At 52.2% G+C, this 15,529-nt stretch overlaps 1 protein-coding gene, 6 non-coding genes and 1 pseudogene across 8 annotated transcripts; 6 read left to right on the plus strand and 2 right to left on the minus strand.

Moving 5' to 3' along the window:
- Nucleotides 1-364: 364 nt before the first annotated feature.
- Trnai-aau (transfer RNA isoleucine (anticodon AAU)) lies at nucleotides 365-438 on the plus strand. Its single transcript has one exon. It is a non-coding gene; the product is annotated as a tRNA-Ile (tRNA).
- Nucleotides 439-824: 386 nt separating this feature from the next.
- Nucleotides 825-906, plus strand: Trnas-aga (transfer RNA serine (anticodon AGA)). The gene has a single exon. It is a non-coding gene; the product is annotated as a tRNA-Ser (tRNA).
- A 216-nt stretch (nucleotides 907-1,122) lies between these two features.
- Nucleotides 1,123-1,196, plus strand: Trnat-agu (transfer RNA threonine (anticodon AGU)). The gene has a single exon. It is a non-coding gene; the product is annotated as a tRNA-Thr (tRNA).
- Nucleotides 1,197-1,460: 264 nt separating this feature from the next.
- LOC150050975 (RNA-binding protein EWS-like) lies at nucleotides 1,461-2,933 on the minus strand (annotated as a pseudogene).
- Nucleotides 2,934-4,225: 1,292 nt separating this feature from the next.
- On the plus strand, nucleotides 4,226-4,297 carry Trnap-cgg (transfer RNA proline (anticodon CGG)). The gene has a single exon. It is a non-coding gene; the product is annotated as a tRNA-Pro (tRNA).
- An 831-nt stretch (nucleotides 4,298-5,128) lies between these two features.
- Nucleotides 5,129-5,200, minus strand: Trnag-ucc (transfer RNA glycine (anticodon UCC)). The gene has a single exon. It is a non-coding gene; the product is annotated as a tRNA-Gly (tRNA).
- A 500-nt stretch (nucleotides 5,201-5,700) lies between these two features.
- Trnaw-cca (transfer RNA tryptophan (anticodon CCA)) lies at nucleotides 5,701-5,772 on the plus strand. The gene has a single exon. It is a non-coding gene; the product is annotated as a tRNA-Trp (tRNA).
- A 3,268-nt stretch (nucleotides 5,773-9,040) lies between these two features.
- On the plus strand, nucleotides 9,041-15,268 carry Aurkb (aurora kinase B). 2 transcript variants are annotated; one of them, XM_090349600.1, is made up of 9 exons: nucleotides 9,041-9,116; nucleotides 9,341-9,411; nucleotides 12,157-12,265; nucleotides 12,373-12,424; nucleotides 12,861-13,052; nucleotides 13,293-13,431; nucleotides 13,531-13,679; nucleotides 14,224-14,398; nucleotides 15,036-15,268. In XM_090349600.1, the coding sequence occupies exons 2-9, from the start codon at nucleotides 9,364-9,366 to the stop codon at nucleotides 15,207-15,209; spliced, it is 1,038 nt and encodes a 345-aa protein (XP_090205726.1). In that variant the 5' UTR covers nucleotides 9,041-9,116; nucleotides 9,341-9,363; the 3' UTR covers nucleotides 15,210-15,268. The 2 variants fall into 2 exon arrangements, with proteins under 2 accessions (XP_090205726.1, XP_090205727.1); XM_090349601.1 differs by lacking the exons at nucleotides 9,041-9,116; nucleotides 9,341-9,411; nucleotides 12,157-12,265; nucleotides 12,373-12,424 and having other exon boundaries at nucleotides 12,965-13,052; nucleotides 13,293-13,441.
- The last annotated feature ends 261 nt before the right edge of the window (nucleotides 15,269-15,529 follow it).

The following is a 15,529-nucleotide window of genomic DNA, read 5'->3' on the forward strand; positions in this document are numbered from 1 at the left end:
AGCTTAGGGAAGTGTAAGATGGATATGGGAGAGGCAAGCCTAAGGAAGAGCATGGGAGAAGGTCGGGGCCTGGTACAGAGGACCAAGGAGTTACATGGTGGGTTTCTCCAGAGGTGGTGCCAAGCTGAACCTTCACCTCCAGTCAGCAGCACATCTAGTTTCTGAACCGACGTGATTGTGGGGTGCAGGAGTAGTTATTACTGGGTCTCCTCCTGCAGTGTGGAACCAAATTACATCTCGAGTAGCTGAGACAGCTTAGGAATTGATCAGGTGGTCGGCACATACACACCCGTGGGGAGGCGTTTAGGGCCTGCTTTTTTCAAGAATACCCTACATAGAAAAATAGAAGAACAGGAGGGCAGCTGGCCGGTTAGCTCAGTTGGTTAGAGCGTGGTGCTAATAACGCCAAGGTCGCGGGTTCGATCCCCGTACGGGCCACAAGCAGACCTTGTTTTTTTTTCCCCCTTCCTCTGACTTCCCCACCTGCACCAGCCTGCTGGGGATGCTCCTGCATGCTTGGACTACCTGCTGCAACGACCGTGTCTGAGGACTGGACGGTCAGTCTCCGGAGCGCCACCGGCTGTGGCGCGGGGAGCCGTGCTGCCCTCCCCGCGCCCGCCCTTTCCGCCAAAGGCGGGCGGAAAAGAGAAACGATCCGCAAGGGGAGTTCCGGGGGGCTCCGGAGGGCTCCGGGGGGGAGCGGTCCGCTTCGGTCGGGCAGTCGCGCTCCTGGCCGGCAGCAGGAAGGCTGGCCGCCGGCCGAGCGGAGGGAGGGAGCCGGGGAACTGAGAAAGACACAGGCTGTACGCCCCGGACAGAGGCATGTAGTCGTGGCCGAGTGGTTAAGGCGATGGACTAGAAATCCATTGGGGTCTCCCCGCGCAGGTTCGAATCCTGCCGACTACGGGCAATTCTTTTTCCGAAGGCATCCTCGTGAGCCTCGGCCCGGGACCTCCCGGATTCTCAGTCAGGCGCCTCTGGCCCGGTGAGAACCCTTCCCACAAGGTCCCCCGCGCACCCGGACCCGAGGGCGCGGCCGACCTGCTTCGGTTTTGGGCTTCCTCTGGACCTCAAAGTGGTATATTTCTCTAGTGCATTCGAGAAGGGAGCGCCGGCGGCCTGGGCGCCGTGGCTTAGTTGGTTAAAGCGCCTGTCTAGTAAACAGGAGATCCTGGGTTCGAATCCCAGCGGTGCCTTTGCTCGAGTCCCTCCCCTTTTGTGGCTGGTTGGCGGTTCCTGCGCGGGCGGAGCGGGCAGGGGTCATCGGGCGTCTCCCCCGGCCTCACCGCGGCTGGCAGCTCAGCGACGAGGCAGTGCTCGCAGACAGTCGTAGTTTTATTAAAAGTGATCAGGTCCGCGAGCGAGGCTCCCCCGCCGCGCCTCACCCGCCCTGGAAAGGCGCCGCCAGGCGGAGAACCCGCCAATGCCGTGACCACCTTAGGAAGCGGGGACTGGAAATGTCACACCTTTTCGGGTTTAGGTCTGCGGGCCGTGGGCCAGCCCCGCGCCTCCCTGCGCCCCTTCACCCTCCGCCCCGCCGCCCCGACCCCCTCGTCTTCCTCCGGGAAGCCACCACGGAAGCCACCTCTCTCCCCGTGGGGCCACCCCGCCACCCACGGGCCACCTCCGCGGCCACCACCGGAGCCAGGTGGGAGGGGGCGGAAGGGGCCCCGGGCCGGGCCTTCCCCTGGCGGCACCTTGCCCTCCACAGCCCGGCCTCCAGAAGGGCGCCCCGGGAACCCCGCGGCCGACTTGGAGGGGAAGCCTCCTTGGCCTTCCATGCCACCCACGGGTCCCCCGGACCCCCTGCGGCATGCCGCCTCCTCTCCTTGTCCAGGTGGCTGTGGATAGTAGGTTGTCCAGTCCTCTTGTTCATCCCCAGACTGTTTCAGGTGGTCAGAGTCTTCATGAGGTTCTGTGGGAGGGGGACGCCTGGCCCTAAACCCCCAGGCTACCTACCGGGGTGGCCCTGTCCAGATGAACTCTCAGCGGCTCGATGAGCAGCTATATTGACTGGGAGCCTGGCTGTAAGGTCCAGCGTGTGTGTGTGTGCGCGCGTGTGTGTGTGTGTGTAGGGGAGGGGGAGGTAATGAGTGGGAGGCTGCTGCTCACATCTGCTTTGTTGACCACAGCTATTCTGCTGCCCATAGGTGTTCAGCTTAGAGGAAGTGCTCTAGGCTCTCTTTGGAACAATGTTCAGGCCCTGAGTTCAAGTCCCAGGACCAAAAATAAACAGAGTAACTGCTCTGTTCATAACTAGTAGGTTGTGTAGAAAAATAGCTGGTTAGGCAGATAGGGTGGAGGTGCGGTGACTGGCTGCATGGCGTAGCTCCCAGGAAGCTGGGATAGCTTAGGCTGGGCTGGTTATCCCGCTCAGTGCTAGACTGAGGTTGGCTGGTCTCGACCATGAGCTGGGAAAGCAGGCTCAGTGCCATATGCAGGTTGAGCTGCACAGGAGGCCTTCATGGTGGTGGCTGTAGCAGTGATCATAAACACCAGAGCCATAACCTGGACAGGCTGACTGTGTGCCTGGTGGGGGAGGGCGCAGTTGGAGTAGAATAACCCATGTGAGGCTGTTCATCAGAAGGTGCTGTAATCCTAGCTACTCAGGAGGCTGAGATCTGAGGATCTCAGTTCAAAGCCAGCCCTGGCACTAAAGCTCAGGAAGGGCTGTAGCCTTGAGCTAAAGAGCTCAGGGACAGCGACAGCGGGCCAGCCCCACAACCAAAAAATAAAATTTGCATATGACAACCGCCCATAAGTGGCAGGAGTCTGAGCCTGGGTGTAGCTGACATCTACAGGCTGTCCATAGCTGTACGCTCCATATTCCTGGGTGGTCTTGTGCCTATCCTTGAGTTAGCTGGCACTGGGTATGCGCTGCAGCACTCCTGGGCCGCTGCTTGGCTACAGGTACTATAATCTATGGATGCCATTTTCTCTCCTCCTTCCTCAATATCTCAACATCCTGGAAAGATTACTGGTTAAAACCTTTCGCTGAAGCAAGTTTCCCCCTCCATGAGGTAGACATTAGAAACGGCTTGGCCACACAAATCACACACCTGGAATATGGAATAGGATGGTGAACTCATCTTTCAGGGGATCTTGGCAAAGATGAGACTAGTGAACAAATAAACACTGTAGAGCTTCAATAAACAGCCTAGAGGACTTGGAGGCCTCAAAGCCCGTGGCTCCTGTAGTCCAAGAGCCACGTACTTTTTGTGGGACTTCAGAGGCAGGTAGGAGAGCCTCGCGGGCCACTCTGGAATGGAACTGTAAAGCCTGGTCTACCAGAGGGTAGGCCATAATCTGAACTGCAAGGCCTGCCACCAGTCCCTATCCATGTGAGGTCTGAGATACTCTGTATAGCCTGTCCTGGAGTCCCAACCACCTGGCTCAACCATAAATACATGGTTGTCTTTTTTTTTTGGTGGGTCATGGCACTTGAACTCCCTGAGCTCTACAGCTGCAGGCTACCACTGGACCCTGGGCCTGGGCGCTGTCCCTGAGCTCTTCAGCTCAAGGCTACGGACCTACCCTCAAGCCAAGCCCCACTGCCCATTTTCTAGAGGCTAACTGGACATAAGAGTCTTGGGTCCAAGGTGCCCCAGCTGGCTTTGAACCTTGATCCTCAGATCTCAGCCCCCTGAGTGGCTAGGATTACAGGTGTGAGCCAGCCTCGCTGTCTTCTTAACTCTAGAAACCATTCTCATCGCTTTTCAACAGTGTGTGGGAAACCGTGTGCTATCAAGGAGTCTGGGCCTGAGGCTTCCCTGCCTCCTCCCCACTCCCCACTCCCAAATACACAGACGCAGACAACTGGAGGGACCGCTGTGCACCATGAAGGCCCCACCCCTCACCCCCACGCCCCCAGCTCGTCCTCTAGCCAGACAACTCCACCGCTCATCTTCAAAGCTCGGCCTCGCTGCAGGGGGGAAGGGTGGAGATCCCCAAATTTGGGATGGCAGACGGGGAGAAGGAATTAGGATGCTCAAAGTTACCCAGGAGGACGGTGTGGGGGGAGGCCCGGAGGTCTCCCGCCCACTTCCTCGACGTTGTTTCCTGGGAGGAGTCTGAGCTGCTGGGCCGGCGGCACGGGCTTCCCCGAGCCCAGGGCGGCAGAGCTCGGCTCCGGAGCTCCGGTTCCCGAGGAGGCGCCCAGAAGCGACTCGGACCGCCGCAGACGCAGGACGACCTCTAAGGGCGGGCGCGGACGGGGCTGCGTGTCGGCTCGTTGGTCTAGGGGTATGATTCTCGCTTCGGGTGCGAGAGGTCCCGGGTTCAAATCCCGGACGAGCCCTGCTCTTTTACGTCCCCGCGAGGCACACCGACGTGGCTGTATCTGGGAAAGTAACTGCTCGGACTACTTTTACTACACCCGACGTGCGAAGCACCGCGGGCGTGGGTCCACACCGGAACCCGGCATTTGCTCTGGGCTCCCGGTGTCCGGCTCCCACCCGGGCACCCCACCCCCGACGCCGCAGCGCGGCTCCACCTGTGGATGGAGGGTGCGGCGAGCGATCGGGGCGCGCGCCGAGGGCGCGTTCTGGCCTTTGCGGGGACTCGAGCTCATCTGTGGTCGGCTTCGAGCCAGGGTTTCTGCCGAGCCTTTTCCAGGGTGAGAAAGGAGATTCCCAAATATCCCCCGGCATCCGCGCGGCTGGGCGGGGCGCGATCCCAGATCAGGGCTGCGGAGAGGGCGCAGGCAGCCGAATCCTCGTTAGTATAGTGGTGAGTATCCCCGCCTGTCACGCGGGAGACCGGGGTTCGATTCCCCGACGGGGAGAGGTGTGATTTTTTTTTCTTTTTTCTTTTCTCTTAAGAGAATTGTTGACAGCCTTCATTTTATTTCCTCTAAGTGTTCGTCTGGGCTCTGAGAAAGAGGACGCCGGTGTCTCGCCCGCGTTCATCCATGTCGTTAATCGGCGTGGCCGCCCGGCGCCCTCGGACGCAAATAGCGGCCGCGCCCGGGAGCGGCGGCCGGGCTCTCCCGCCTTGCCGCCGGCCCCGCGGTGACTTCGGCTGGGTAACGACGGTCCAAAGCACAGCAGCGGGAGGAAAGGCTGACGTTGGGGTGCGAGTTAAACGTTTAGGGGCCGGGGGAAAAGGAGGAAAGGGAGAAAACAAAAGCTGCGTTGGCCGGGAATCGAACCCGGGTCAACTGCTTGGAAGGCAGCTATGCTCACCACTATACCACCAACGCCGACGGGAATCCCTGCTCTCCGGAGTCGCCCAAGTTGACAGCGCTTGGCCGCCTGCGGCGCGTGCCCGGCAGGTAGAGTGAGTCGGAGGGAATTCGGCTGCAAACAGGCTGGAAGGAAACTCCCGGCGGCGGCTGTCGCTGCCCCTTGTGACAAATAGGATCACACCCGGTCTACAGATGCGGAGCCAAGGCCGAGGGGGAGGAATGGGGGCGTTGTGAGATGTGGCGTCGGGTTTGGGAGGGGGTCCGGTGGGGGAAGGCCCACACACGCTTCTTTGCGGAGGAGCTCCACGGACCCCAAAGTTAAAGAATCGGGGTCTTTGCTGAGTGCTAAGGTCTGAGTGCAGACGCTTGGTTAGGCTTCGCCCCCTCGCAGCGCCCTGGGCTGGAAGGTGAGGAAGGGGTAGAAGGCGGGGCCGAGGGCGGCGCTCCGCCCCGCCCCTCTCCGCCCCGCCCCGCAGCGACTCTGTTCAGCAGATCCGCGAGAAGCGCGGCCGCAGGGCCTCGTGGCGCAACGGTAGCGCGTCTGACTCCAGATCAGAAGGTTGCGTGTTCAAATCACGTCGGGGTCACGAATGTTTTGGTGCTGTTTTTTTTTTTCCCTCCTCTCCGCTCCCCATTCGTGAAACTGTTTTTTCATGAAAAGAATACATGTAAGTGTAAAACTAGTACAACAGGAAGTTTTTTTTACTGGAGTCTGGTTTTTTGTTTGGTTTTTCCAAAAACACCAGAATGTCTTTTAAAATAGGAGGAACTTTGGCACTTCTATTTCATTATGCTATTTCTCTCCATTCAAAATAGCAATTTACTTAACCTCACAGATACTTTAACGTAGTTCGATCTGTGTGTGTGTGTGTGTGTGCGAGAGAGAGAGAGAGAGAGAGAGAGAGAGAGAGAGAGAGAGAGAGAGAGAGAGAGAGAGAGAGAGAGAGAGAGAGAGAGAGAGAGAGAGAGAGAGAGATGGGGCTTACACTCGGCCTGAGCCTTGTCCCAGGGAAGCAGCCCAGGCAGGGAAGTCTGAGAGACAATTTTCTTTTTCTTTTTTGGTCGGTCATGGGACTTGGGACTTGGACTCAGCCCGGGTGTTGTCCCTGAGCTCTTCAGCTCAAGGCTACCGCCCTCCCCCTGGGTCCTATCCCACTTCTCGTTTTTCTAGAGATTAATTGAAGATAAGAGTCTTAGGTCCTTCAGTGCCCTGGGCTGGCTTTGAACCTTGATCCTCAGATCTCAGCCTCCTCCTAAGTAGCTAGGATTACAGGGGTGAGCCATCTTGCCTGGCCTATAGTTGGATTTTTTTTTTTTTAACCTTACTTTTGTTATCTTTAGTCCAACAAAGAGGCTTTAGTTCAACATTATCAGTTTATAAGTACAATGAATCTTGAGCACAATCACCTCTTTCTCAATTTCTACATTTATCTAATGGCTGAGGGATAATTTACGCACCCTAATACAGACTGTATCCTAATATTGAATGTTCATGAACATTCTGTTCTTGTGTAAAAAAAAATCTATTTGTAGTAATAAACATTTTTATTGGGAAAGAACTGGGGTAATAATGAATTACTTTAATAATTATTTACAATTATCCAACAGCACTGTTTCCATTTTTGTTTTTTTGCCAGTCCTGGGGCTTGAACTCATGGCCTGAGCACTGTCCTTGGGTTTTTTCAAGGCCAGATCTCAGCCTACTTGAGCTAAAGCACCACTTCCACCTTTTTCTATATATGTGGTACCAAGGAATTGAACCTATGACTACATGTGCGGATCTCTTTTCAAAGTCAGCCTGGGCACTAAAGTCCATGAGACTCTTATCTCCAGTTAACCACTAGAAAATGTAAAGTGGGCTGTAGCTCAAGGGGTAGGGCAGTAGCCTTGAGCTGAAGAGCTCAGGGACAACACCTGGGCCCAGATTTCACGCCTCACAGATGTCCAAAAAAGAAAAAGAAAGAAGGAAAGAAGAAAGACAAGTTGAATAAATATCAACTAGTTATTTCACAGCAAGACCAAATAGACATTTATTTAGTCTAAAAAATAATAACAAAAAAAATCTGAGGGTGGGCCAGGAGTTTAGCCTACTGGTAGAATGCTTGCCTAGCATGCACCAACCAAGAGGGGGTTTGATTCTTCAGTACCACATATATAGAAAAAGCTGGAAGTGGTGCTGTGACTCAAGTGGGAGAGCTCTAGCCTTGAGAATGCCCAAGGACAGAGCTCAGGCCCTGAGTTCAAGCCCCAGGACTGGTAAACAAACAAACAAAAATCTGAGGGTTAGCAATAGGAAGGGGGGGGCACCTGGCAACTGTAAGAGGAACAGGTGAGAAAGGTCCAGCTGTGGAAAATTCCTCATAGGAGCATAGATTTTTATGAACAAAACAGAAATAGCTTAAGAATAACCAAACCTATAGATAATATAACAAGAAAGAGAGCCCAGCACAGACATATATGGCTACCCCTGCTTATCTGTGAATTCTACAACACAAATGAAACCAATTATTATTGTATATGTGTGTCTGCCAGTCATAAGGACTGAACTTAGGATCTGGGTGCTATGCCTGAGTGCTTGCCTAGCATGCACAAAGACCCAGGTTCGATTCCTCGGTACCACATACATAGAAAAAAGCCTGAAATGGTGCTGATGCTCAAGTGGTAGAGCTCTATCCTTGAGAAAGTCCAAGGACAGTGCTCAAGCCCAGAACTGGCAAAAAGAAAGAAAAATATACACAGTTTCAGCTTCATTTTCTAGCCAATACTTTATTATTACTATTTTACATTGCATTTCTATCAGATTAGATAATATAAGATACAAGAGGATCTGGGTGCTGGCGGTTGTTATCCTAGATATTCAGTTCAAAGCCAGCTTAGATGGAAAAGGACATGAGACACTTCCAACAAAAATCTGGAAGCCCCACGACCCATAGGAAAAACAAAACAAAACAAAAGCTGGAAGTAGAGATGTGGGTTCAAGCCATAAAGCACTAGCCTTGAGCAAAAAAGCTCAGGGACAGCGTCCAGTCCCTGAGTTCAAGCCCCAAGGCTAGCAAAGAAAGAGAGAAAGAGAAGAAAAATGAGAGAAATAATAATAAACAATATACAAGAGGACTGAAAATCTGTACAAGTTGCATACCAATGATATGGCATTTATATAAAGAACTTGATCATCCTAGAATTATGGTATCCATTGGAGCCCTGAAATTCTTAAAGAGCACTTTATTTACTTTGTTAATTTTACTTTACTTTGCTATTTTATTTCATTTCCACACTATTTAAACTTTGATGAAGGTGGGGCAGTTGAGTAAACAGTGTCGGATGATTGGCTTTCCATCTGGTATAAAACAAAGACCCTAGTTCGCACGTGCAGGCGCGCGCACATACACACACGAATGAATTCTCGTGACACTAAAGATTTGAACTTAAAAAAAAAAGACTATGTAATTAAATGTGGGAAATGACCTATGTAACTTGGGGTTCGGGGAAACAAGGGAAAAGCGAAAGGAGTGACATTGTCCAAAAAAGAAATATACTCGTGACCTGACTTACAGAATGGTAACCCCTCTGTACAGCACCTCAACATCATTATTATATAACGTAATACACAAAACATACATGCATATATATATGTCTACATCCATCTACGGTCGGTAGATCGGTATAGACAAGGGCGTCTAGCTAGCTAGCTATACAAACAGATACGCACCACCCGCGGCTCGGGGAACGAGCCTGACTCTGGCGAGCCCAGCGACCTACGTCACAGGGAGCCTAGCCAATGAGAATCGAACGTGCTTGCCTCGCTCAGCCAATGGGACCGGGGCGGGAGATTTGAACGCGACTCCGGCGGCTGGAGGAGAAGTTCGCGGGCGCACGGGAGGGCAGCTGAGCTGGTCTCCTTTTGGGGGGGCCTTGCGCCAGGACAGGACAGGTGATGGGGCAGGTCGGGGATCCGTTGGGCGGGCCCGCGCGCCCGGAGCCGGGCTACGAGCGATCCCGGGCGGAGTGAGGGTCCTGGGGTGGGGTGGGACCGGTAGCAGGCGGAGGCGGGGACGCGCTGCGAGCTGGCCTCCCGAGCCAGCGCTTCCGGCTCCATCGGCTCGGCCTCCCTCTGCCTTTCGGCCTCTGATCGCTCGGCGTCCCCTCTCCGTGCAGCACTCCTCCCTTTCTGTGTAAGGATGGCCCAGAAGGAGAACGCCTACCCCTGGCCCTACGGCCGGCAGACGGTAAGGCCCTTCCGCGTTCGCCCCCTACCCCTCCCGTGTCCCGTTTCAAGGCGCGTTCCGGCGTGGAGAGCCAGGGCCCTGCAGAGGGCGCGCTTCGGCACTTTTGTGTGGACGCCAAGAATTGGCTCGCAAGAACCCGGTGTGGGCATTTGCAAATCATGGCTTCCAGATGCTGCTCGCTGACCCCCGGGTGACTCCCAGCTCTCGAGGCCCTTTGCAGAGTCGAGGCCACATGTCCCATGCTAACAGTCAGGGTCTAGTCTTCAGGCGAGGAGTCCAGTTTTTACCCAGAAGACATAAACTAGAAGAGTATACATAAAGTTACTTTTTAAAAGATCCAGGGCACCAAGATATGGAAACAAGAGATCTCTTCTTTGTTATTTTGTTTATGATTCTGTCTTTTCTTTTATGTATGGTTTATTCACATAGAAGAGTAGGGGGGGCACATAAGTCAAGGGGGGAAAAAAAAGGGGAAAAGTGCAGCAATAGACCTCATTGGATACTAATGCTTGCCTAGCATGCATGAGCCCTGGGTTCTATTCCTCAGTACCACATAAACAGAAAAGCTGAAAGTGGCACTGTACCTCAAGTGGTAGAGTACTAGCCTTGAGCAAAAGAAGCTCAGGGACAGTACCCCGCCACCCCACCCACCATGAGTTCAAGCCCCAGGACTGACCAAAAAAAAAGGTCTAAATTGATCATTTAGAATTTATTACTTGTGGTACTGGAGATCAAAGCCAGGGCTTCTGTGATTTACTCTACCATTAATGACTAGAGTGAAATAAAGTTTTTAAACAGATTTATTTTTCCTGTTATCCAAACATGTTTCATTAGATTGTCTCCTAGATGTGGGTCTATTTCTGAACTGGTTTTAGTTCAGCTTATTATTTGCCAATCAATATTAACCTCACAAGGAACAGGTGTTTAGGGGCTGTCGAGTGCCTGTGGCTCACTACTGTAATCCTAGCTATCCAGGAGATCTGAGAATCCAAGTTCAAAACTAGAAGTGGAACTATGGCTCAAGCAGTAGAATGCTAGGTAGCTGTGAGCAAGTAAGCTAACTGATAGGGCCCAGTTCCTGAGGCACAAAATTAAAAAAGGAAAGGAAGGAAAGTGAGCTTTGTTCAAGCTTCACTCCCTATTGGTGAGTCTTGGGCATCTTCAAGAGTCTATTTCTTGTCTTGTCTCCAACTTTCATGGAGCACCGAGTACTGAGCTGTCAACAGTGGTGTCACATTGAAAACCTGTTGGCTCTTCTATTTTGTTACTTTCAAAAGTGTGATAGTGAAGAAGTAGGCCAAGCCCATGTTCCTTGACATCCATAGAGCCTGGGGCTCTACAGGGTCAATATTGAGTGTTGGGGTACCTTTCAGATCCTCATGGACTTTAGTAGTCTGAGATTTTTTTTTCTTTTTGCCAGTCCTGAGGCTTGAACTCAGGGTCTGAACATGTCTTTGGGTTTTCTCAAGGCTAATGCTCTACTAGTTGAGCCACAACACCACTTCCAGCTTTTTCTATGTACCAAGGAATTGAACCCAGGTCTTCATGCATGCTAGGCAAGCACTCTGCCACTGGGCCAAACTCTCCCGGCCTAGTCTGAGTTTTTTTTTTTTTGGCTGGTCCTGGGTCTTGAACTCGGCCTGGATGCTGTTCCTGAGTCTCTGTGGTCATGGGTAGCCTCTACCATTTGAGCCACAGCACCATTTCTGCCTTTTTCTAAATGGTTTATAGAGACAAGAGTTTCACCAACTTTCCTTCATGGGCTAGCTTTGAACTGCTCTCCTCAGATCTCAGCCTTTGAGTAGCTAGGATTACAAGTGTGAGCCACTGGTACCCAGCTAGTCTGAGATTTTTAAGGGACTGTCTCTGCTAAATTCCTTGTGGGTGTTTGTGGACCCAGGCTTCCACTGGGGACTGGATGAATGAGTCTGGTGAGACGGCAGGAATACAGGTTAGATTGAAAAGGTGCTAGAACCAAGAGATGAAAATGTTAGGTGTTGGGATGAGTCCTTTGTTCTTTGCTGTAGAGTTGTTTTTTTTTTTTTTTTTTTTGCCAGTCCGGGCCTGAGCACTGTCCTTGCACTTTCCCAAGGCTAGAGCTCTACCACTTGAGCCTCAGCACCACTTTTGGTTTTTTTGTATGTATGTGGTACCAAGGAATCGAACCCGAGTCTTTGTGCATGCTAGGCAAGCACTTTAACCACTAGGCCAAACTCCCAGCCCCTGCCTTAGGGTTTTTTAGTTTTGTTTTGCTGCCTGACTTAGGATTTGAACTCCTAGGGCTTGAATTTAAGGCCTGGGTACTGTCCCTGAGCTAGCTCTTTACCACTTGAACCACAGCACCCCTTTGGGCATTTTCTACTTATATGGTACTGAGGACCTGAACCCAGGGCTTCATACACTCTACCACTAAGCCACAGTAACAGTGCTGTGATTTTGAACCGAGGGCCTTGTGCTTTCTCGGTAAACACTAACCCTCTGTGCCATGCCCTTAGCCCTTAGATTATTTCTAAATCCACTTGATTATGGGCTATCTATGAGTAGAATCTTGAGGCTGGGAAGTCAAATTGTGATTTCTCTTTTTCTTTAAACTGGGGGTGGCAGGTGGGTGGCTCTTTTAGCCAGTAACTTGAATGCTACTTACAGACATTCCAGGCCCAAGTAGCTGAAATACTGCTTGTAGAACATTCCAGCCTGGTCACCAAGACAAAGGCACCTTCATATCTATTTCATGCTCTTTCTCAGTCTCAGTCTCAGTCAGGCCTGAACACCCTGCCTCAGAGAGTCCTCCGAAAGGATCCCACTACTCCATCTGCACTTGTCTTCATGAACCGCACCAACAGCCAGCCCACAGGTAGTGGGGCTGGGCTGGGCGGATAAGGGGCCTAGTGTCCATGGGAACATGTGATGTGGGCATGAGCATGTGGGAGGAACGGCTGAATCTCTTTGCTCTCTCTATAGCTGCTCCTGGCCAGAAAGTGTTGGGAAACAGCAATGGGGGCCCCAACTTCACGTAAGTGCCCCATGCCTGGGGGAGTGGAGAGGAGGGTGAGATAGAGAAGAACCAGGCAATAGGGGAGGTAAAACTCTTTAGGTGCAGCAGGAGTAAGGGTGGAGAAAAATGGAATTGGGTACCAGTGGCTCTGGCCTATAATCCTAACTAATCAGCAGACTGAGATCTGAGCATGCAAGTTTAAAGCCGGCCCAGGCAGGAAAGTCTATGAGATGTGTCTGTCCAATTAACTACTAAAAACCCAGAAGTGGGAAGTGTGGTTCACATGGTAGAGAACCAGGCTTGAGCAGATAAAGCTAACAGGACAGCATCGAAGCCCTGAGCTCCACGCCCCAGCACTGGGAAAGAAAAAGAAAGGCAGAGAAGAGCGTGAGGGAGAGTAAACATCTTAGGGAACTGACATGCTGGCTCTGCCTTCCTCTTACTTTATACCCAGTCGGCCCCTCACGATCGACGACTTTGAGATTGGGCGTCCTCTCGGCAAAGGCAAGTTTGGAAATGTGTACTTGGCTCGAGAGAAGAAAACCCAGTTCATCGTGGCGCTCAAGGTCCTCTTCAAGTCTCAAATGGAGAAGGAAGGTGTGGAGCACCAGCTGCGCAGAGAGATCGAGATCCAAGCCCACCTGCAGTACGTTGCCCCCCCCCAACCTAAGCCCCTTGGAGCCCGAGGCCCAGCCCCTCAGTTACCCACCTCCTCAGATTGTTGTTTTTGCCATCTGGACCCCAAATCACTATGAGTGCAGGCTCTGTTTGCCCTGTCTCCCCCTTCTTCCTCCCAGCACAGGTCCATGTGCCAAGTCCAGCTCATGCATCCTTGGCTCCCTAGTGCCAGAATCCAGCCTGCAGCTTCCTCTCTTCCTTCCTCCAGGCACCCCAACATCCTGCGACTATACAACTATTTCTACGACAGGAAGAGGATCTACTTGATTCTGGAGTATGCTCCCCGGGGAGAGCTGTATAAGGAGCTACAGAAGAGCCACACGTTTGATGAGCAGCGAACAGCCACGGTCGGGGCGGGTGGGCATCTGGGGAGACGAAGCTGGGAATGTGAGGCGAGGGAGGCTACTTGAATGTGGAGGCCTGATTGCCTGACATTGATCCTCCAGATCATGGAGGAGTTGTCGGATGCTCTGATGTACTGCCACAGGAAGAAGGTGATTCACAGAGACATAAAGCCAGAAAATCTGCTCTTAGGGCTGCAGGGAGAGCTGAAGATTGCTGACTTTGGCTGGTCTGTGCATGCTCCCTCCCTGAGGTATGGTGGGTCCTCCCCGAGTGGTCTTAAATTCCTGGGCTCAAATGATCCTTCTGCTCAGCCTCCTGAGTAGCTGGTAGCTGGGACTCCAGGCACACGTCACTGTGCTTGCCTATTCCCATCCCCCCCCCTTTTTTTTTTTGGTGGTGGGGCTTGAACTCTGGGCCTGGGTGTTGTCCTTGAGCTCTTCATCTCAAGGCTACCACTCTACCCCTTGAGCCACAGCACCACTTTTGGTTTTCTGGTGGTTAACTGGCATTAAGAGTCTCCTAGACTTTAGTGCCCTGGCTGGCTTTGAACCACAATCCTCACATCTCAGCCTCTTGAGTAGCTAGGATTATAGGCGTGAGCACCAGCAGCCAGCTTTTTTTGTTTGTTTAATGCTAAGACTTGAACTCAAAGCCTTACATTCTCCATAGGCCCTTTTCTGCTGAAGGCTCTACCATTTGAGCAACACTTCCATTTTTGGCTCCTTGACATTAGACCACAAGGAAAACCTCAGCTCTCTGGCCTGGGACCCCTGTCTACCTCTTTCATTCTACAGGAGGAAGACAATGTGTGGGACCCTAGACTACCTGCCCCCGGAAATGATTGAGGGGCGCACACACAACGAGAAGGTGGATCTGTGGTGTATCGGGGTGCTCTGCTACGAGCTGCTGGTGGGGAATCCGCCCTTCGAAAGCGCCACCCACAATGAAACCTACCGTAGGATTGTCAAGGTGGGAGGAGCCTGGGGCTTTGTGGGCGGCAGGGATAGGGGTGGGCGGAGTGGATATGCAAGGCCCGTGGAAGTCTCCCCATAGAATAGGGGATGGGAGGATCTGGTGGTTTAGGCCTATAATCCTAGTTACTCCAAAGGTGAGATCTGAGGATCATGGTTCAAAGCCAACCTGAGCAAGAAAATCCATGAGACTCTTATCTCCAATTAGCCACCAGAAAACCGGAAGTGGTATTGTGGCTCAAAGTAGTAGAGCGCTCGTCCTGAGCAAGAGTTCAGAGACATAATGGTTAATCTCATGTGGTCATTTATTATATCTGACTTTTGTTTGCTTATTTGAAGTAGGGAAGGGAAGGGGGTAAACATGATGGGGAGGGGGTGAACGGAGGGAAAGAGGGGGGCAAAAACATGAGAAGGGGTATCAAGGTTTGAGAAGCAGTGTACCCATTACCTGATGAATGTAACTGTAACTCTTCTATACATTATCCCGACAATAAAATACAATTAAAAAAAAAAACAACACCTCAGGGACAGTGCCCAGGCCCTGAGTTCATGCCCCACAACCGACTAAAAAAAAAAAGAATGGGTGATGAAAGTTGACACACACTCAGTCCTTCCCTTTCTCTTCACGCCTGCAGGTGGACCTAAAGTTCCCCCCTTCTGTGCCCTCCGGCGCCCAGGACCTCATCTCCAAGCTGCTCAAGCATAACCCCTCTGATCGCCTGCCGCTAGCCCAGGTCTTGGCTCACCCTTGGGTCCAGGCCCACTCTCGGAGGGTGCTGCCTCCCTCTGTGTCTCAGCCTGTCTCCTGATTGTCCCGGTCATGGACTCTGATGGCATCTGTATATCTGTGTGTATATGTGTGTGTGTGTGGGGGGGTATCTGTTTATCTGTTTTCTATATCCTTTTTATTTAATAAAGGCTATAGCTTTTTGTATTGATGTGGATATTTCTAGGTACATACTTTGTCCCCTGTTCCCTAGGGTATCCTGCCTTAGGAGACTGAATGGCCTCCAACCAATTACCCATTTTCTTTTTTCTTTTTTGCCAGTCCTGGGTCTTGAAATCAAGGCCTGAGCACTGTCCTTGGCTTTCTCAAGGCTAGAGCTCTACCACTTGAGCCACAAATCCA

Source organism: Megascapheus bottae, chromosome 17 (genome assembly GCF_031878675.1).
Source record: "Megascapheus bottae isolate mThoBot1 chromosome 17, mThoBot2.hap1, whole genome shotgun sequence".
Lineage (NCBI taxonomy): Eukaryota > Metazoa > Chordata > Mammalia > Rodentia > Geomyidae > Megascapheus > Megascapheus bottae.